This window comes from Acanthaster planci, linkage group LG11 (assembly GCF_054643075.1).
Source record: "Acanthaster planci isolate LZ-2023a linkage group LG11, COTS_SCS, whole genome shotgun sequence".
In the NCBI taxonomy this organism is placed as follows: domain Eukaryota; kingdom Metazoa; phylum Echinodermata; class Asteroidea; order Valvatida; family Acanthasteridae; genus Acanthaster; species Acanthaster planci.
This window is the reverse complement of record NC_141787.1, coordinates 4087328-4110449: the sequence shown is the minus strand read 5'-3', so window position 1 is coordinate 4110449 and position 23122 is coordinate 4087328. Positions and strand designations below refer to the sequence as shown.

Below are 23122 nucleotides of genomic sequence, written 5' to 3'. Positions count from 1 at the left end.
CCACACAATCTGGGATCTGTTTACAAGGCTGCAGGCCTGGCTGAAATACTTGGGCGTCAATGAGGGTCACCTGTCAACTTAGAGTAGTGCCTAAAGATTACTTCGCGCGGCTATAAACGACCGTTAAATGAAATGATGAATGAAGTGGTTAATTGCTTAAAAAACCTTCTGTTTCAACAATGTTACCTTCATATTTTTTCTTTTGTTTTTGCTGAGCAAAAAATCAGTTAAGAGTCATCTACATGTAAATACAGGGGTGTGAATGGCCACTTAAAATTGAAGCTGAAAACAGCTAGCAAAAAGCTGAAATTTAAAAAGTTCTCTTACTTTTTACGGACCAGGCGTAAAAACAGCTGAATTCAGAGTCAACATTTACACAAAAAAAGCTGACACCAGCTAAAAAGCTGAATTCTCACACCCTTTTAAATATTAATTTATTACATTTCTACCAGTATTTATGGTGTTTGAAGAGTACATTTTTTAAAAGAAATCTTTCGTTCCTTGAGTATGCCAATTGTGTCTTTAATTACTTTGCTTTTTTTTCATTCCTTAATTCTGTAAAGCTACCTTTATGCCGTGTAATCTCATACATGTAAGTTACAGCATCACATTTTTCAAATCCCAAACAGTCCAAGTTGTTCACGTTTGCAGCAAAATTTTTTGTCAAGATCAAATGTTTTCCCATTTCATTGTAATACATTTTTCCCCCAAATGATTCAAAGGTTCTCTTAGCAGTTTCTTCTTCTGAATCATCATTCATGGTCTTTAGCTTTATCAATGTTGAGTCTTTTACTTTATTTTCTACGTACTGTACATTAGGCTTGGGCGAATCCATGCTGGAATCAGATCCAAATTAGGAATCGGAGTTGCGATTCACTTTTTTGAGGAATCGAATCCATGCCACCACCAATTCCATAACCTTGAGATCCGATTCCAGGAACAGTCCAGCGATTCCAAAAGACTGCTGTCTAAAATGATTGATCGATTTTTTAAGAAATGTGTGGTTTTATGCCAAATCAAGGAACCTAAACTGCATGGCTTTATTTTCGTTGCCAAAAATTGAAGTCTATGACGAGACGTGGCCCACATGCTTTGCAGAATCATAGCAGCACCATGCAGTAATCTGACCCATTTGTCTGCAACACACCAATGGCCCACTGCATGCCAACTGTGACTCTTTAACATGCTCAGCATTTGGGTGGTATATTGTGAGCGATGAAAACTACATCAGAGATTCAGAGTTTTTCCCACACAGCATGAAATTTCTTGTCGCTGATTACCCTCTATTTCGTATTGGAAACTCAATTGTAACATCTGAAGGATCGACATTAATCAGAAACTCATTCCTTGGAGTGTTTATTTCTTCCAAAAGAATTTTCCGTTAGTCTAGACCGACATCGCGTTTCAATCTTAAAGATCGAAGCAAACTATGATGGATAAGGTAGATTTACTAAGATGGAAAGCTTGCGGTAAGCACCATGCAACATCTCTTTTTGAGTCTGTGTGGTTCTGATAAGAACCGGAGAGGCTCAACGTTTCGGACATTGTGCTCTGTCCTTCGTCAGGAGACTGAAGAGATGCCGACTGGGAGTGGGGCTTATATGCTGGTTGGAGGTACTGGAGTGTGATGGATCCTGCTGTGTGGTCAGGTGGAACGGTGGATCCTCCTGGGTACTGATGCATGTCAGTTGGTCATGGGCTGTGGTGGGGGAAGGTTGCCTGGGTATAGGAGACCCTGGACGGGGGGGGAGTCTTAGGGTATAGAGGACCCATCAGACCGGGAGGTGAGGAGGGGCTGCCAGATATCGCTGATGGAGAAGCCGATGTCTTGAGGTACGGTGGGGTGCTTGGAGATTTCCACGGCTTCTCTAATGCGTCTTGGGTACCACTGTTCAATGTTGGCGATGAGGTGGGCTTCTTCCCAGTTGATGGTGTGGTCTTCGGCGTGGGAACCACACAGACTCAAAAAGAGATATTGCATGGTGCTTACCGCAAGCTTTCCATCTTAGTCGTCTGTCACCATGAATAGCTTGAAATCCCACAAGGTAGACTTAATTCATTACATGTTACAAACATTTCATTTTTTCACTTCAAGATAAAATTCATTATTCTCAGCAACAGGCACACACTATGCATGCCGGTTTCCAGCTTCTGGCCGTGAGCAGCCTGTTTTAAGTATAGAGGCAATGACCGGTGATAGTATTGAGCACGCTAAGAACACCTGGCCACCCCCCCACCCCATGTCAGGAATGCAAGACAAAAATAATACATATCACGAATATGTGGGTCACGCCTGAAAGTGTTCCATGAAACACAAGATTGCCCTCTGCTACGGCCGCCAAAATCACTTCGGTATAGTTCTTCCTTGCCACTACATGGAAATCAAAATTCTCCAGGAAATATTAAGGATTTAATGGCTATTTTGCGATAGCAGTTGGTATCAAGCAATATCCACAGATTTTTCTGGGGGCACTGCAGCAAGTCTGCTTGATATACATGTAGTTGTTTTCCAACTGCCATTCCGGCATTTTGGCCTCGTAAGGACAGTGGTTCTGTTGAATACATTAGAGGAATAATTATCTGTCCTGCTTGCCGGCAGGGCTAGCCTGAGGAATGTTATGTTCCACAATGCCACACCAGAGGCAGCAGAATAAGGCTCGGCAGCAGTCATCTCCGCCTTACGTTGCAGAGCGTCGCCGCAGGCCTGGACACCCCCGAGCTGTGAGGTCCTTTGCATCACTCGCAGCCATTGAGGCAGTCAATGCCACTGTCATGCACGATTCATCGGGCAACTACGGAGTCATCTCAAATCTCGTCCAGGATAAGTTGAGGATAAACTGTGGAAGAGTGTTGCGGTGGAATGTTGAAGGCTAATGGAAGTTTCCCCACAATCTCCCCAAAATAAAGCTATCAGTATATGTATACACAGTCTCCGTCCCCCCACTCTGCGGTTTTGGTCAGGCAGGCCACTCAAGGACACTTGTGGTTTTGATGACACACACTCCTTACTCAGAGCTTTTTGAAACTTCTCTAACTGTATCATTTGGAATAAATATACATCAACCCTTTCATAAAATATACAACAGCGGCTCAGAATTGACCATGACAGTTGAGCAAGGGAAAATTGTTTTGCAGCTGCGCAACCCCGCAAGCTGGATTTGATTGACAAATGGTCCAGTGCTTTTCATGTATTAATGGCTATATACTCAATGCGATACCCCAGCCGCTTCCTGAAATTGCTAAAATATGCAGAAATAATTTGCATGGCCGCTGTGCAATTCCCTGGCCTAGGCTGGCACAATTATGATGAGCAATTCTGCCTGCGTATGGAAGCGAACCCATCCCGTTCATGGGCTACCATGGACATGGAACAGTGTGTTACTATTAGCAGCTGGCAGTTTGTTACCTGCGGTTAATACTTTTGCGCATATGGCTGCCGGGGCCGCTCGTAACAACTAGACTAAGCACATCTGCTTTGCGTTTAATTCCACTTTGGGCTGCCGGTGAAATCCCTGCCGTTATGTCCACTGTTGCAGTCGGTGCAGAAGGCTGCGGGGTCGTGTCGAACGGGCGTGCAGCCTGCCGCGCAAGGAAGCACCAAGGTCAAGCATTCGTTCCCTCCCATTAGCGATACGTACACGCGCTACACCAAGACTCTGTCTGCAGCATTGGGTGCGCGGTGGGCATTCTGGCTGGCGATAACCAGCAATGCGGGGCCATAGATTAGGACTAGCACAAATATTGGCAATCCACAGCCGACCGCTCCTACCCAGAACCTGTAGGCAAATTTCTGTGCTTCCAACGCCCATTAACCACTACCAGCCGGGGACTCCGAAATCGGAGCCGTATGGTTTATATGTGTGGCCGGGGTCTCTGAACTTGGACAAAGGAAACAGGGCCCTGTAACAAAAGACCGTACTCCGAACAAAAGACCAAGCTGCTGGGCATGACCGGCATTTTTCACTCTCAAAAGTGGTGATAATCCAGCGTTATTTTGAAACCGTACACCAGGGTTTGGGGTATTTAGAGCAAGCGGATTACCACGGGGGACAAAAGCTCTCCACCAACGCAGCGATGAGCCACACAGCACCGCTGCATGCTAATCTGGCCCCTATTGAAAAGAGGTCAGCAGTGCACTGAGCCAAGTTCGTGAACAAAAGACAGTTGTATAACACCGCACAATCTGGGCTCTGTTTACAAAGCTGCAGGCCTGGCTGAAATATTCGGGAGTCAATGAAGGTCACCTGTCAACTTAGAGTAGTGCCTGAAGATTACTCTGTGCGGCTATAAACGACTGTTAAATGGAATGATGAATTGTTGAAGGATTTTGAAAACAGAAAAAATGATAGTCATGCCGGCCCAGCATCCTCAACGTTGAAAAATGCCCCGGTCCGAAGTGGTTAAGGTGGCTGTGCTTTTGCAGTGGTTGGCACATTATCCATTATCCAGTCAGCGGCTGATTCACTTAGACAAGGTTTTTTGCGGGGTTTTTCCCTTGGTTTTAAGAGTCCTAGATTAAGGAAGGATTCTAAATGTCTTAAATCTGCTACAGATAGGCCCGAGGTCGTTATTCTTCATAAGTTGCAAAACGAACTTGATCTCGGTAGAATTGCGGGACCTTTCGTTCATCCACCTTTCCCTAACTTACAGTGTTCACTGATTGGGCTTGTTCCTAAACAACAACCCGGCTCATTTTGACTAATCTACCATTTGTCATATCCCATGGGAAGTTCTGTGAATGACTTTATCGATAAAGATGAGTGCAAAGTACATTATGCATCTTTTGATTCAGCCATTGAGTTGGCAATGTCTGTTGGTTCCAATGCTTGGTTAGGAAAAACTGACATCAAGTCCGTTTTAGGCTGCTCCCCGTTGCCCCTTCGGATTACGAACTTCTCAGTTTTCAGTTTCAAAATCATTTTTACTGTGACAAATGCCTACCCATGGGCTGTTCAATGTAATGGGCATTGTTTGAGACCTTCAGTACCTTTTTAGAATTTCACGTGAAGCGGGTTTCCAGATCACTATAACACATTACCTTGATGATTTTTTGTTCATTGGCGCAACCAAGGAACGATGTGAGTTATTTTTAAGTACATTTCAAGATGTCTGTGCACAGCTGCAAATTCAGCTGGCTGAAGAGAAGACAGAGGGCCCTTGTCAAACTATTACTTATTTTGGGTTTGGAAATTGATACAGTGCGGCACAAAATTTGGGTGCCAATCAGCAAAGTACGGGCACTCTGGGAAAAAATTCAGTCATGTATGGGACGGAGAAAGTTGTTCTTGCTAGTTCTGGCGGGGCTTCCAATTCCGACCGTATTTGCCAATGGTGGAAATAATCAGCATACTTTCTATAATTCATTATGATAAGTAACTTAGCCTCGTAATAAGAACTTGTAGTCAAGGAACCAAATGAAAAACACCGTGACTACCGCCCGTTTGTTCCGATGGGGCTAGTTTTCTGGTTGGCAAGCATGCCATTTTTGGGGGCCCACAGGATGCCAACCATGGCAGGGTTTTGGGCAAGCGTGCCCCCATTTTTATGGCTAATTTAGACTATGCAAAAATTATAATTGAGAAACTAAAATAAAGAAAAAGATTAGCGGCACGAAGAGCGATGCCTTAAAGTCAATCTCCTGTTCCAAGTTGTGTTTTGTGTGTCATCTGAGAATAATTGCTCAGAACTAAAAAACCTAAACAATGCCGCCCTAAGCCTGACATTAATTCTTCCTTTACCGTGAACAACTTGAAATGCATGTAATTGTTGAAGCATTTGAAAATTCCCATGATGCCAGCTTTTGGAAAATTCCCCAAATCCCACAAACCTTGGCAGTGTAAATGTAATCTCCCATGAAATCAGAGATCCAAAGTTATTTTAAGCGAAACATTTCCATAGTTTGCCACCTTAACTTAAACCATTCATAAGATGGAGAAGCTGGCAAGATCAGCAATGGCATCAGCCCGGGTGGAGATGGCTGTTCATGCATGTTTTTAATAGTCCTGCAGGCACCGAGATCACTGTTCATGCATGGTTTTGATAGTCCTGCAGGCATTGAGATCGCTGTTCATGCATGTTTTTGATAGTCCTGCAGGCATCGAGATCGCTGTTCATGCATGTTTTTGATAGTCCTGCAGGCATTGAGATCACTGTTCATGCATGTTTTTGATAGTCCTGCAGGCATCGAGATCGCTGTTCATGCATGTTTTTAATAGTCCTGCAGGCACCGAGATCACTGTTCATGCATGTTTTTGATAGTCCTGCAGGCATCGAGATCGCTGTTCATGCATGTTTTTGATAGTCCTGCAGGCATCGAGATCGCTGTTCATGCATGTTTTTAATAGTCCTGCAGGCATCGAGATCGCTGTTCATGCATGTTTTTAATAGTCCTGCAGGCACCGAGATCACTGTTCATGCATGTTTTTGATAGTCCTGCAGGCATTGAGATCGCTGTTCATGCATGTTTTTGATAGTCCTGCAGGCATCGAGATCGCTGTTCATGCATGTTTTTAATAGTCCTGCAGGCATCGAGATCGCTGTTCATGCATGTTTTTAATAGTCCTGCAGGCACCGAGATCGCTGTTCATGCATGTTTTTGATAGTCCTGCAGGCATTGAGATCGCTGTTCATGCATGTTTTTAATAGTCCTGCAGGCACCGAGATCGCTGTTCATGCATGTTTTTAATAGTCCTGCAGGCACCGAGATCGCTGTTAATGCATGTTTTTAATAGTCCTGCAGGCATCGAGATCGCTGTTCATGCATGTTTTTAATAGTCCTGCAGGCATCGAGATTGCTGTTCATGCATGTTTCTGATAGTCCTGCAGGCATCGAGATCGCTGTTCATGCATGTTTTTGACAGCCCTGCAGGCATTGAGATCGCTGTTCATGCATGTTTCTGATAGTCCTGCATGCATTGACCGCTCTCTGCTGGTGTACGGATATGTGGCTGTGGGCCAACTACAAAAATTTCTTTGCAGAGGCTGCGTGTTCGAGTCTGTGAGATATACACTATAAATACCGTCTTTCACTCTGCCAAACACAAATCTTTGACTACTTTTCATCCTTCATTTCTACCATAAAGGGAAAAAATTTTACTCAACCTTAAAGGTCAAATGAGCAATTCTCAAAGTTTTCCATCTCCATCTTGGAACAAGACTAAACGGCCTTGTGTTGAAGCTGGTAGCAGGCATACACATCGGAATAATGTAGCTTTAGGCATGTTCACCAGCGATTGCATGAATAGGCGCAAAGGTGCAGTGGGACGCGCGAGCAGTCCAATTTTTGATGGAATTTAGAGTTGAAAGATCGAGAAAACTATAATAGCTCATCGTCGGAATAAGGTCACTTTTTTGGAATTTTAAGGAAACAAACATTTCTTTAGTACGTCTTCGGCGGCATGAAAATAAAGGTACATACATTATGTTTCTGTCTTGTCAAATATGCATTTTAGAACTCATGGTCACTTCTATAAAAACTGGAAAAATTGAAAGCCGGCAGGCTACGTACATGTAGATTGATAATCTTTTCCAATAAATGGTGTGCTTCCATGAAGTCAAAATTTCCAGTTTATAAATCTGTAATGATAATGAATCTTTTTATTTTTCCAATGTAATAAAAAGGGATAATTCTTAATGACACAAGTGTTTAGGAAACAACTTACAAGTGCATTGTGCATGTAATCTCGGGTATGCTTAACAAGGCATTCGCACATGTAAAAATTGGAAACGATCGTGAGTGGAATCACGATTCCTAGAAGGAAAAAATTCCCAAAATGCTGGAACTGCCCAACACTACTGTACATTATCTCTTTTGTCTTGAATATTGGATAGTACATGTATTTACACATTCCCCATCAAACTTCTCCATTTTCAGATTTCTGTATTAAGTTTTCTATTAGTTAATCTAATTTTATTTGAATTTTGTTCCCAAACATTTTATCATGAAGATGTGATCTAATTAGTTTCCAATTTCCAGGCCCTTATTGGGAGGATTCCAAGTTTATATGAAATGGCTTAGTGATGAAATTTAATGTTTAGTCATAGTTCACTTGATAATACTGTTAAATAATACTATAACCACAGCAGAGGATATAGTATTCAAATCAAAGATGGACTGTAACAATGTGACAGATTGGAGAAGGTAAAAGGGGCAACTTACCATGAATGAATAAAAGCACATTTCTGCTTTCAGTGGTAGATGGTAATGCAGCATCGCTGAAGTAGCATGATCTGTTATCTGTTCAAACACAAAATATTTTTTGAGTTCAGTTCAGCTTAAGAGGATCACTCACAGAAACTGGAACAAAAACACATGCCTCATTCAATAAATATAAACTTATTAATACCAAACTACTTTTATTTTCTGTAAAGGGATATACATCAATTTTATGATCATTGGAATGATGTTGTCACATTATATTGTGAATAGCTCTCTCTTCTTTTTATTATTCTGTTCAACGTATTTCATGAACACAGTAAGGTACATGTATTTTCAAAACTTTTGTGAAATGAATGGCCACTTACAGACCACAAGGACAAGAATGCTCCTTTTGCTCTTCTGACTAATAGAAAGGCAAACAGGTTGACAGGATTTTCAATCTGCTTAAAGCACACGCCCAATTATAGATAAAAATATCTGCTTTCTAAAACAAAAGGCAGAAAAGTAGAAAAAAATTGTCTAGAATGTTTCATCAGATTCGGGGCAAATGCAGTGGCAAGCAGAAGAACAGATGTCTGTTTCTGAACCATTAGTAGAAAGTAACGAGTACACATAATACAAGCTTTGCTGGTAGCAATGAAGCCAAAAATTAAAAAAACATTTAAGCAACATGTTCAATCTGTTTTTCTAGTAACAAAAATCAGACTTTCAATTTATGATGCAAGTAAGGTGTAAGTATACTACTTGAGCGAGTCAAATTCAAGTCCAAACCTCGTAAGTTGACACCTGGCTCTGTTGCTTATCACAGCGGGACAAAATAATGTACGTAATGACTTGTACTTGAAAGAAAAAAATTTTGACTTGCTGTTGTTTCGACCAAATGACTTGTGACTTGGCTTTGACTTGAAAGAACGACTTTGCTTCTAACTCTGGGAATGGGGTTGAACAATCCCCTCAGTCCCAAATCCTCCAATTTTAATATGATTTTACACACACCCTAGGGAGTTAGGGTTAAACCTACTGTCCAAGATGTCAAGACACAATTGAATAAGAGATGCTGCAATGATGTCATTCCACCAAAAAAATTAAACAAATTGTGCATCTGGAACTTGGAAAATTTTCCATAAAATGTCTATTCTTAGGTGGCAATACCACATTTTGAGGCCAAACTTATACTCCATTTTTGAAGCATTTTGCATATGGTCTGCTAATTCACTGACAATTGGGGCTGCATACACATGTTAGTAATTATGAGAAAATGGGAAAACTGACTGGTACATAAAGTGAGAGAGACACTGTTGTATGCCTGTCATTCCAGCGTGTGTGTTTGTATAAATCTCCTCTGGTGACTCACTGCAGATTGTCAGCAAAGTTGAACCTGATCCAACTGTGCAAACTGATTATAAGCTGAGGAACCGTAAGCAAATTTCAATCTCTAACTGAGATGAAGGGGAACCTCTTCAATCAACCTGACATCTACGATAGTGACTATTCAGGTCTTGAGGAAGGGTAAAAGAAATTTCTAAAAACTGCTGCCCCTAATTTTTTTCAACAAATCTCCTGCACAAATCAAGGATTTTCCAAATTCTTTGGAACAGTGATATCTTGATGATATCATCTGAGATCACGTAACATGCCTTCAAAGTTGAATTCTTTGCAGGCCAATATCTCCAGAATAATAACTCTGACTGGGATGAAACTTGCAGTGGACTCAACCCAGGACATGTAATGTCATGATGGAGTCATCACATGATTGTTTAGGAGTTTTCAGGTACTCCTTGTCTTAACATTCTTCTATATATATCCTGAACAAAAACGGTTTTCAAAATTCTTTCTGCAAGAACTTGAATGGGCCAGGTACACGTGGGATGTTTTGAGAATTCCATGTCACGATGACAGTCTTATCTCCAAAGTTACACCAAGGAAAGACCTTATTGAATATATGGTTCTCGAAGTCATGTGACATGCCCTAAAAGTCGAATCTTTGCAGGCTTATATTTCCAGAACGATATGTCCAGTCGGTTGAAAATTGGCACAGACACAAACCAAGATGGTTGTACATGAATATTGGAACAATGACATGATGACAAAATCATACTTTTCATGATTTTACAAAATCTCCTTATTTTAACATTCTTTTGGGCAACGGTATCGTTTGGACGTCATAATGACATCAGATATGGCAATCACATGAATATACTAGTTGAGCTCTGATTGTCATGAAAAGAATAAGTATGTACTCAAAATGACATGTAAAATAATGTCAAAATGATGTCATCACATGATTTATGATTTATGATGATTTACAATGATTTTGCATAAATAAAAAACCCATTGACAAAGTATAAAGTTTTGTGGGGACGACTTTGCTCACTTTGCAATCTTTCATCTTCATGGAAATGAAATCAAGGAGAGTTTGTTTTAGAATAGGAAGCGACTTAATACTAGCCCGTGAAACCTGGTACGCTACTTTTTTTCAGCAGCTGGGGTGACCAATGATTTATGAAGAGGGGACAATGCAATACACCATTTAAGACATTTTAAAAATGGAATCCATTGCGTCGCTTCGATAGCTTAGTTGGTAGTGATTGGAATTACAGATCCATAGTCCCTGGTTCGAATTCGACCCATTTGTGCTATTCATTTTCCAATTTTATCATTGTGTTTGGGATTTCCTTTTTCAATTGATGCAGAAACAGAGTCCAAGCATGAACCCATAAGAGTCTTGAGAAAAATAGCAGACCAGGTTTCACGGGTTAGTATCTAGTCACTTCCTTTAGAATAGGCAAGTAAGGATGGTGTCATCATACAGTAGGGTCTTGTAATATTGCTGAATCATAACTTGATATGGACTCAAAGAGGGAAGTGTTATAGGTGAAAATTGGGTTAATGTCATCATACATATGCCTGCCAATAATGAAAAGTCAAAAATCAGACCACCCACTTTACGAGCCCAAAGCAAAACTAGCAGCCGTGTGAGAGAAGCTATTTACATGTACATAAACACATATGTATGTGTAAGAACTTCCATTTTGACATTACAAATAGGGTCCTCTTTATTCTGTAAATGGCATTCTCTTTTTTTTCTGCAAATATTCCCCTGCTTTGATGAGTCTTCCCTTCCCTCTTTTTAATTGAAAGCAGAATGGTTGGCAGGTGTGCGTCATCATGGTCACGTGACATCATGTGATCATGACATCTTTAGGTGTCATGCACCTTTAGGTCTTTAAAGGTGCATCTTCTAAGGTTCTATAGCTACATAGTTTTGCATCCTGATGGGTTCAATTATTAACTAGAGAACAGTGAGAGCAATGTTCAATCTTTGTACATGTACAGGTATGGTAGGTAGACTGGGATTACTTAAAGAACCGCAAGGCACTAGTCTGTGTGCCTTACGGTTCAGCAAGTAGACCGGGATGTGCTAAAGGTGAAATTGATGACTTCCTTATGACATCATCCGTAAATTTTTGGAGATTTATACATATTTCTGCAAATCTCATAGATTTTACTACAAAAGCACAACATGTATTCAGTTCTACACATGAATTTCAGCCTTTTTCAAGCCTGATTCCCTTCAAACCTTAAGACTGCGATTTGAAGAATTGCCCCCACATTTGAAATTAATAAAAGCCAATATTGTGAAGAATATCCATTCTCTTAATGACCATTCTCATGAAAAACACAACATATTTTCAAATTTTCTGTTGCAAGACCTTTGGTAATCCACATAAATGTGTAGGTTGTTTCAAAAATTGTGACATCATGATGACATCATTAAACATGCATTTTTAGAATCATCCAGGCGGTAAATACATGTATGTCGAATGGATCAAATGATGGAGTTTGAATCTTTGTCAGAAAGCAATCGAAAGGGCTTGCAGGTCATATCACTGCCTAATCTGGAAGTAGCCACGACCAAGAGGTAGGCTAGTTTAGTGCTGGCACGTATTAAGGAAATGTCGCTGAGGGGTTCAAAGAGGAAACCACCAAGTATGTGGAGGACTTTGCTCAGGTCCCAGGACTTGACTAGCTGCTTGGTATGGGGGCATTTGATGAACATACCATGCAGGAGATGACAAGACATGTTGTCAGAGACAGAGGAGCCATCTTTGAAGCCATGGTGTATGGCAGCCAAAGCTGATCTGTGGTTGCGAATTGGTCAGAACCATGGCCAGAATGAAGCGATTAGCAGTATCTGGCATATTGCCCTATATCTTGTTGACAACCAGAGGGATCAGTGAGATAAGTTGGGAGGTGTATGCTAGCAGGTTAGTCTAGTTGATCTGTACAGCATCTCTGGCCTACACACGTGGATGCTGTACTTGGGTGCAACAAACGAGGAGTTGGGCATTGTACAATGATGTTGAGAGATTGACGTAGGGTCACTTATTGCCAGGAAGAGTGCTCTGACTATGCTAGGGTGCAGAGGCCACTCAGTTGGGCAGGGTGTACCATGGGAGAGTGTGTGTCTACAACCATTTTGTTGGCCCTGTAATGAGGGCTGTTTACATGTGGATCATGTGGTCTTTCATCCATTGTAGGATTCCCATGTTAGGACGCATAAACGGGGAGGGTGGAGCGTATGGCCAATATGGTTGAAATAGGCTACTGCCACTGAATTGTCCAAGTGAACTAGAACGTTTTTCCATTCAATGTGCATGAGGAAATGATAAAGGATGTTGAAAATCACTTTCAGTTTCAGTTAGGCGAAGCTAATTAAGGTCTATACATACAAGAAATAAAACAAGCAGAATAAATTAGACAAACGAACTCAACTTTATTTTGAATCAAGAAATATATACAAGAAAAAAGACAACGCCACCTATAGGCGAAGTCTGGAAAGGAGATACGAAAACTAGGTCAAAACAAAAATTAGTCTGCCAACCTGTGCAAGACTGAAAGGGAACTGGCAAAAATATATATAAATATGGGGAAAAGAAGTCGTCTTACCGTTCAAACGAACGTGAATGAACAAACAACAAGGTGATCAAGAAATGACACCGAAACCACAAGTAGCGAAAGAAAAACTCTTGAATTTTTTGGAGCCAGACTTAAACGCGTCCGATAGTAATGGTGCTAAGAAAAAGAGGAAGAACATGGCAGCCACCTTCGCAGGAGTCGAGTGAGTGAGGGCGCTCTGCTGGTGATCGAGAATGTAGCCAATGGAAGTAATGGACTCGGAAATAATGCATATGTATTGGTAATCTGCATAGGTTTCAGGCAGTAGACTTTCTATTTTGGAATGGTTGATGGGGAATTTAGCCACACAGGCCTGTGAGTGGCTAAATCTAGTGCAGAACACCGGTAGTTGAGCATTCTCTGTTGAGGGGCAATGTTTGGCTTATCGATTTCAGCGAAGATCTGTTCTGCATTGCTGTGGTGCAGTGTCCACTCTGTTGGTTGTACTTTACCCCGAGAAAGGGCAGAGTTTTAGATGCGCTTACTGTAACATGTGGACGAATGATCAGTTTATGCATGGTCCATGGCCATTTACGTTATGTTGGCACATGTTCAATAAGTGCACGTGATCCAGTCCATACATGAAGCTCCACGGCATGGTCGATTCCATTTATATTATGGGTAAAGTTACATGTACTTGCAATGGCGAATCAGTTGTTATTCTGATTGGAGTATTTTTATACATACACATAGAGTGGAAAATAGTGCAGGAGGAAGCAGTGCTGAGTTGTATCATGGTTGTACATACATGTTGCAGATTTATTCCAACCATGACTTGTCTACAAAGAGGCAAAAATAAAATTAAAAATACCCACTGTGGATAATCTTAAAGTCTACTAAAGACCAAAAGCCACTCTGTTGTGCCATTCGTGAGTGGTACCGCAGTGATGCGGCAGCGACAGATTTTTAATGAGTTTTTTAAACTTTATGTTTTTCTTTCTATCTTTGGGAACCGGTTCTAACTCAGAATAGTTGTTCTTAGCTGGAACTGTGTGGAACCGCCCAACACTACTCGCCACCCACCACCGGAAGTGGGGACAGATGAAGTCCATTATGGGAATTGGTAGATCGATCGGGTCCTGCTTCTGTCTACAGAACGCTCAAAGACAAAGTTGTAGCTGCCACATGTATAGTTGAAAATGGGGAATCAGGTCCACCACACTGGCCATAAGTCTGAGGAGGTGTAGTCCCAGCTCGGGTGGGGGGTGACTGTCCTCCAGAGAAGACATTCATGCATTCTAAAAGGTTGTCAATGCATTCGCTTGTTGGTGAGATTATGCCCTGTCGGAGGTCAAGGACCGCCCCTACGTATGTTGAGTGTGAGTAGGGTTGGGCCTCCATTTTTCGTGATTAATGAGAAACCCCAAGCGATTTGTAAGGTTGCAGGTGAGGCAAGTAGAAGTGGCCGTCTCATCACAAGTTCTGCTGACAATCTTCGGCGTGAGGAAGAATGTGGAGATGAAGCCCTCATTCTAAAGTGACATGGGGACAAGGCAGATGGTTTGCTTCTGAAGGAGAGCATCTGTCTCGGATTCCAGTGCCTTTTGTTTGTTTCTCTGGGTAGGGATTGCAGTCAGACGAACGTGCGGGGCAGATGGAGGGGTGCTGGTTGAATCGAGGGAGACAATCGCAAGGACCCAACTGTCTGATGTGATGTCTCTCCAGAACCTTACGAAAGATTGTAGGCTGCCCCCGACAGGTTCAGGATCGGGGGCCGCAAGAGAATCTGTTTAGTCATTGGTACTGGCCCCTGAATGAGTCGCTCTTCCCTTGTGGCTCTTCTCTGATGACCTTGCCATTTGAGAAGAAGAGGGATGTCCTAACCCGACTGCTGAATGGGTGGACGAAAAGGCCAAAAGGTGCCAGCCGTTGAGTTGGTGGATGACACTGGGTGAGCCGAAGCGTTGGTGGAGTGGTTGGGCTGTGGTTTGTGTGCAGTTGAAGAAGTATAATGAACCATCGGGGTATCTGCCTTGGAGTCATTCTTTCTGTGAAGCCCCAGATGACAGCTGGAGGACAGAGTGACGTACAGCGTGCAGAAACCTCTGCGGCAAAGCAGGCTGGTGGGTTCTGCTGCCCATGTTGCTGTCTGCATCATACCCATGTGGCCCGGCACAGATGACAGTGGGGGAGCAGCCCGGGAGGGTGTAGTGTCTAATTCAAGCCCGGATGCCCCCGTTGAAAGAGTGTCTGAAGGCAGTGACTTGTGGCATGTGGCAGTCAGTGTGGCTGGCGTGGGGCCATCCTTCCGCAAGCTTTTGTGAGCCATGCTGGTAGAGTGGTGTATACTTTGGTTGGCATTAGTGGAATGTGTACCACCACAATAGCGGTAGATGTCGTAACCCCGGTAGTTGCACTAGGGAAGCTGAGCGTTTAGATTGCACGCAATGCAGCCCAGTCCTCTGTGTGTGGCCGCTGGCTAGCCCCAAATCTAACCAGGACTCATGCTGGTAGAGCGGACCGTTCGTGTGGTAATCACGAGTCTCGGCTTCAAAAGTTAATACCTCAATCTTACCACTGACCAACTCCTGCCGGTCTATGGGGAAAGTTGGGACAGCTGAACGTGTTTAGCTAGGTGGCATGAGCTACGTAGAATCAACGACAACAACCTACGAGCATGCATATACAAAGAGAGAGAAAAATAGCACACACAGACAAAAATAACACACACATTTAGGAATGTTACATAAACAGTCAGAAACTACAGTTTATTACTTAAACCAAGATACCACAGAAATGTGAAACAAAAATGGAAACTTGAAGATCCCAAAGTTGACACGTCTGTAAGCAATGGCACTAAGAGAAAGCCACATGAACATGGCAGCCACTCCACTGTGCATTGTGGGACTAGAGGGCGCACTACAGTTGATCAAGTTTTTAGCAAATAAAGTAAGGCGCAAAGGAAGTTTGCATATTTAGCGACTGTTTCAGGTAGGATGAAAGCAGTGGACCATAAAGTTGGGTACGAAAAATCACTTGTAAAACATTTAACACCTAATTGTTACAGATAGTTGTGCAAGTGACTCCAACAAGTCAGCATAAATTGTTTTGTTGGTGCTATATGCACATCAAAAGCTCACCACGGTATCTTGCCCATTTTGAAAGGTAGATTTTCAGTCATAATGGCACTAACCTTTTGAAATACTTTATATCTGGATAGGGTCCATATATCAACCTGAAACCAAACAAACAGGGTAAAATCAGTGTAATGCCATGCTATTGATTCTTAACCATACATGTACCAGTACATGAAATAATACAAACCAGTTTTTATCCAAACTTTCAGCCCAATCAGATAAAGTATTTTGTAATTACTTTTATTTTTCTCAGCATCAGTTCAGCATTGCCATCTGACCAAATAAAAACAAAGTCATTTTATTATCTGAGACAGTTTTTTTAGTCTACACTACAATTTTATTGTCAAGTTTTCAGACAAATGTGAAATTATTATGTCACTCAAATGCCACCTTACATAAAGTGACAGAACTCCACTGAACTGTTTCGCATTGTTACACAAGTCAGAACAGTTATTGTGGGTCATTATATTACTGAAGGATGAAAAGTGGGACACAGAGGCCACAATTTGAAAATTGTTTTTCTGCCCAGTAGCAAGCTGATTTACATTCCAAAAACCATGATGTTTAACAAAAATGAGAAATGTATGTCACTGCTTTATTTTGTACACGAAGCAGAGGCGAAAACATGAGGCACAGACTCCGGCCAGGAGGACTTCAATTTCAAACTGTAACAAATCCAAGGGACAAAATGGCACGTGTAATAAAGCACAATGGCGAATGACAATGGTCTAATTCCTGGTAGATGGTGTTGTTTTGAAATTATGAAGTATGTGGGAAAATTTTGAAACAATTTTGTTGATTGCAAATGGCAGAATTTATATTGTGATTTCTTATGTAACAACCTGGAACATGAAAAGTTACAGTGTGATACTTGATATTGCTTTGTGGCTTGATAGAAACATTATGACAGAAACTCGTACCATCTTCGTAACTCGAGATTAATACTGCATGAAAAACACCTCAAATTTCTGAATCATGCAAGCTTAAAATCTTTGGGCTGTATTTTTGTCCCACTTTTTTTCAAAAAATAATAGGTTTATAACCATAGTTATGTTTAGCCATTTGGGCAAAAATGGCAACATCAGGCTAGTATACTCCCCAGGGAGCTGAGATGGTTTAAGGAATGTGAGCCCGATGTGCAGGGGTTAATGATAATCTGTGCCTTTGAATGGTACTTTCAAGATACTGTGCATATTATAAATGCTCTGATATTATTATTAGTATATGCTTTTGTCTTGTATGAAAAAAAGTAAGAAAAAACATACACAACTGTTTTTTCTAAACATAGTTAACCATGTGTGATAAACTTACATTAAAACTTAACTCTGTGGCCTTGCTGTTAACTAACAACCCCTTTGAAATGTACCATTTTACATGTTTCCCATTGCACCCCTCAAAAAAATGACCCATGTGCATACATTCACTCAGATGGTTTATAATGTGAGAAAAAGTATTGAAATATCCATGTTAGTTTAATCAGGAACAGAGGACTTCGTTTCTTAAAACATAGAAATACAGGTGAATGAAGTTCAGGCAACCTACCATTCTGTCATCCAAATAGATGTTCTCATGCTGCCCTCGGACAACTACTCTCTCAATCAAAAGTCTTCTTAATCCTACGATAGCATAAAATGTTCGTCCAAGTGTAACCTGAAAGAAAATAAACAAGTAAAAGTTATTCGAAACAAAAACCACTTGGGGGTTGCCAGGGTGACTATTAAGCTCAGGGTTATAGGTAAGCAGAAACTTTAAAAACACTTCTTCTGCTCTTTGTGGTTGCAATAGATGTGGTGTCACCTGAGGCGAGAGGAGGGCTACCCTTGGAGGTGCTGTACGCAGCTACACATGTAAAACATAAAATACAAAATATACCACACACGCACAAGCCATATTCCCAAAAGCAACACATAGAAAAACAGGGAAAGGGGAGGATGGAATGTTGAGAGGGACGGAGGACAAGGGGAAAGATAACAGGGAGGATGAGTAGGAGGCCCAAGAGGCAAGATACATGAAGGCTACGGGTAAGAAAGGAGAATAAGGGTAAATGAGACAGGCTAAGGCATCAATGAAGGACCAAGCTTAAATACTGATATATTAACACTCCATTAAATAAGAATTAAAAAAGCATTTAAAAAACATTAAATAAAATAACATAATTAAAATTGTAAACACTGTAAAAAATCAGTATGTTTAAAAACATCTATAAAAAGACTGAATGAGATGGACAGCTACCACAGCTGAACAAAGGGTGCTACGTGTTCAACAGGCGTTTGTTAGTCTGTCTGCAAAATGCACTTAATGTTGGTATGCCAAACACATCATCTGTTCCGTGAAGCCTGTTATACATGTATGTAGAAGGTATCCTGGAAACAAAACCTTGTTTGGTTACATCTACCCGGCTCCAGGGAATGGGTATAATGTGACTGCCACCTGATCTAGTACGGCGTTGTGGAACATGTAAGCCAAAGAGATTAGTGGTTACATTGTAAGTGTTATGAATAAATCTGTACAAGAATAAGCAATCGTTAACTGTTTTCCTATGGGTAAGAGTAGGTAGATGATATAAATCATATAATTATGAACAAGTAGTATCCCTCCTGTCATTAGAAAGAGCCTTATACATAAATCCCGTCTTTGTATTTTTTCAAGTTGATTGGATTATGATTGAGAAATCGAATTAAAAACGATTGTACTGTACTTCAGCTGTGGTCTACCAAGAGAACGGTTTGAAGGGCGTGTTCATCCTTACAATATCAAGATTTCTCCATGCTAATCCAATCATACAATTAGCTTTCTTCACTAGATGGCTTATATGCTCCACAAAATTCAGCTTCCTATCTGTATACACATACATCTTTCTGAACAAAAATATGGTTTAATACGTGATCTGCATTTGTGTAGTTGAACATGCATGGCTTCTTCTTCAATGTAATACTCATCACACAACATTTTTGCAGGTTCAGACTCAATTTCCAAGTTGTACACCATGAATACAGTTTCATTGAATCATCCTTTAGAAACAATCAGAATCATTAACCACTTCCTGCCAAGGGCATTTATAAATGTTGATTCTGCTGGGCCGGTGTATTTTTCATTTTTTTTCTGTTTTCAACATTCTTTAATCTTCATTTACTGGACACTTACTCCCACATGAAGGACTACCTGGTTTCTACTCTTATCTGACAGACAACATCTACTGATGCCTGAGTATTTCAGCCAGGCCTGCCGCCTTGCAAAAAGAGCCCAGAATGTGCGGTGCTATGTAATTTTCTTTTGTTCCTGAAACTGGCACAGTGCACTGCTGACCTCTTTTCAATAGGGGCCAGATTAGCGTGCAGTGGTACTGTGTGGCTCATCGCTGCAGTGGTGGAGCACTTTTGTCCCCGTTGGTAATCCGCTTGCACTGAATGCCCCAAACAGTGGTATAATGTTCCAAAAAATGCCAGATTATCTCCGTTATTGGCAGTGAAAAAATATTGGTAATTCCCAGCAGCCTGGTCTTTTGTTACGAGTACGGTCTTCAGCAACAAAGCCCAATTCCCTTTGTCTGATTTCATGCACCGCGGCTGTGCATATGAAGAATACGTGCCTGAAATTGGGCTCCCTGGCAGCAAGTGGTTAACCTGACAAAAAATCTTCACATCAGCAAAAAGTAACAATCTGCCTGTAAAACATGATGGTAAGTCATTTAACAATGTGAAAAGCAAGGGACCAAGTACTGAGCCCTGTGGCACACGTTGTGGCGCCAGATACCAGTTGGAAGAATCACCCTAAACAACTGTGTTTCCTACCAGTTAAATAACGATGTAATAAATTCAATAACGGTGAATGAATCTGGTATGAATCTAATTTATGAAGTAAAAGATGATAATCATCTCTATCAAAGCTTTGGAGAGGTCAGTATAAATAATGTCCAGCTATCCCCCCCCCCGATCAACAGCAGAATAGGCTTCCTGTAATAATATGGAGAGATCTGTAGTACAATCTCTCCAAGGAACAAATCCTGGCTAATGTTCAGAAATGGCAGGCTGCACATGGGATACAACTTGTACACACAAGGTTCCTTCAAACACCTTTGAAATCAGTGGTAACAAAGAAACAGGTCTATATTAAATTCAACACATTCTGTTTCTTACCAGATTTGTGTATAGCAACAATATACAAAGTTTCCAGCACAATGGAAAATGTCCTTCACGCGGGGATCTTTCAAAAAGAAAACAGGCTAGAAAGCACCATAGCATGTCACTTAAAAAAGAGCCTGAAATGTTGTCAATATTATTGAGTTCACCCTCAACAGCAGTGCTCCTAATGATTACAGCCCAAGAAAATTAAACATACTGATTTAAATCAATGATTAAAAAAAATATTTGATTTAAATCGCAATTTAAATTGGTGATATAAATCAAGGTGATTTAAAAAACCCGTCAAAGAAATCAGGAAAAATATGAGTTTCTCAGGCAATTGAGGCGCATATCAAATTAAAGCTCGTTTTATGATTTTTCATGTTATTTTCAAACTTATATTCAATGATTGATGACATTTGAAGATATTTTTTCCACAGGTCATCCCTAAAAGCAATCATGAAGCTCCTGGCCATTTTTAAAAATCAATGTCTACACTTCTCAAAAAAATGCACCATTTTCAGGCACTGATGTCTTCCAAAGCTCACTTAGAAACAAGCTTGCATTTGGTTTGGTCGCCTAAACCTGTCTTCTACAAATCTTCAAGTTCATGGGCTACAAAATCCTAGACAGCTTGATACTTATCCCTGCCCAGCCTACATATGCAAATTTCCCATGTGCCTATTACAATTTGCTGAAAAGACTTCATTATGCATATTGCCCTTTGACCCTCCATAATGCATTGCAGTCCCTCTGCCATGTTCGTCCTTTTCGAAGCGGTGAAAACCACTGGAGCCAAAGTGGGGAAGGATGGGCAGGAGCGGCTGGGCAGGGGTAAGTATCACTAGGAGTCCCGACCCACTCCACATGCAGGAGGAGTCTCCTGCGTTCACATACCCCTGCCCAGCCTACATATGCAGAGTGGCACCAAACCCTGGAGGTGGATCGGCAACGGGAGTGTAGTTACTAAAAGAAACATAAACCGGGTGTTGCAAGAGTGAGCACTCACCAGGAGAAGCTCTTCAGTCAAAGTATCCACCACCCACCCCGGAACAGCACTGGACACTGTCCGGACCACCGAGTGCAGGGTTGCTCTGCCATGGGCTGTTTCGCTCTGCAGAACATATTTCAGATAACACTCGGTGAAGGTGGAGGGAGATTTCCAGCAAACCGCCTGGCGGATTTCAGCTAAAGGAACTCCTCTGAAGTACGACCAGGATGCAGAGGTGGCCCGAACGTTGTGGGCCCCGACGTGAATTCGAGTCTTCTCTTCATGTTTTGCCGGCCGGTCTCGATTACCAAAGTTAATGGTCGAGACCATCCAGCCCTTTGACACCGGATGTGACACCGGGTGAAAAGGGTTGCGTCATGGTGATGAAGAGCTAGGAATTAGGTTCTCGGCGATGCTTGGTCCTGGCAAGATACCACTTGAGAGTCCAAACCGAATACCATCTCTTGTCAGAGTCGTCTCCTAAAAGTAAGACTATCTCAGGAACGAATATGTCGGGAGGCCAGAAGGTAGGCGTCTGGATTTTCATCAGGAAACTGATGGTTGGGATAAGACGAACCCTGTGTGGCTCCCAGCGGATGTGACCATCGGCAATTGACAGGGCATGTAGCTGGCTACCTTGTCTCGATGTAACAACTATGAGGAGTGCCAACTTGATGCTGAGATGCAGGTTAGAAAAATCAAGGGGGGGACTGGCAAGAACTCAAGGAAAGCTTCCGAGGTCCCAGGACAAGACGAGGCATTTGATATGAGGATGCTTGACAAACATCCCTCGAAAAAGATCGGATAGCAGCATTGTCAGAGAGAGTCGAGCCATAGCTGAAGCCTGAGTGGACAGCCAAGCAAGGCCGACCAGTAGTTGCGGATGGCGGTAACCTGGAGGCCCGAGTGGAACAGATACATGAAGAAGTCTTCGACGGGACTCACAGGAGCTCTGATTGGAGAAACATCGTGGTGGTCGCACCCTCTAGTAAAATGAAGTCAGCTGATGTAAATCTTGTGAGTGGACAGCCGTCGACCCCGGGCCGAAATAGACGCAGCATCTGCAGAAGAACCCAACGGCCTGAAGGATCGTTGGACAATATCCAGCGTGGCAAGTGAAGACTCTCCGGTGATGGTTGGAGGATCTCTTACTTGGGCTGACAGAGGATGTCCTCTCTGACCAGAAGGACCAGTAGTCATCATTCCAAGAGTCTCATCAGTCTTTGAAACCACAGTTGACGAGGCCAGAATGGGGCAATGAGGAAGATCCAACATAGCTCCATTTTATCTTGAACAAGACCCACGGGATGACGGAGATTGGAGGGAAGGTGTATGCCAGAGAGCCCAACCAGTCGAACTGTAGGGCATCTGTTGCCCTCACTCGCAGGTGAGAACAGAACGTCGGCAGGTGGGCATTGTCAGAGGGAGCAAAGAGGTCGAATTGAGGACTCTCAATCTCCGTGAAAATCTGGCTGACAACATTCGGATAAAGAGTCCACTCTGTCGGTCGGACAGCACCCAAGAGAGTACGTTGGCTGTGCAGTTGCTGGTTTCCGCTATGTGGACAGCTTGAAGGCTGATCCCCTGATCGATCGTCCACATGAAGAGCTGCCATGCAAGGGCAAAGGAGTTGAGGAGGGCAAGTGCTACCCTGAATTTGAACCCCACAGAAGACGATTGGTGTTTACCCTTCTTATGTGCAGTGATCCGGCCGAAGAAAGTGAAGGAAGAACCTGAAAATCTGCGGCATCAGCAGCATGTCCAGAATGCAGGTCATGATCGGCTGAAGCCGGTTGAGCTGCCGGGGAGCTGTGAT

The 23122-nt window shown here is 42.1% G+C and overlaps 1 protein-coding gene across 1 annotated transcript in view; it reads right to left on the bottom strand.

Moving 5' to 3' along the window:
- med27 (mediator complex subunit 27) overlaps positions 1-23122 on the bottom strand; it is a 75058-nt gene that overhangs the window by 4386 nt on the left and 47550 nt on the right. The window contains exons 5-7 of the mRNA XM_022239232.2: positions 17737-17844; positions 16251-16292; positions 8159-8236 (exon numbers count right to left, since the gene is read on the bottom strand). Coding sequence (XP_022094924.1) covers positions 8159-8236; positions 16251-16292; positions 17737-17844 — 228 coding nt within the window. The remainder of the gene's footprint in view (positions 1-8158; positions 8237-16250; positions 16293-17736; positions 17845-23122) is intronic.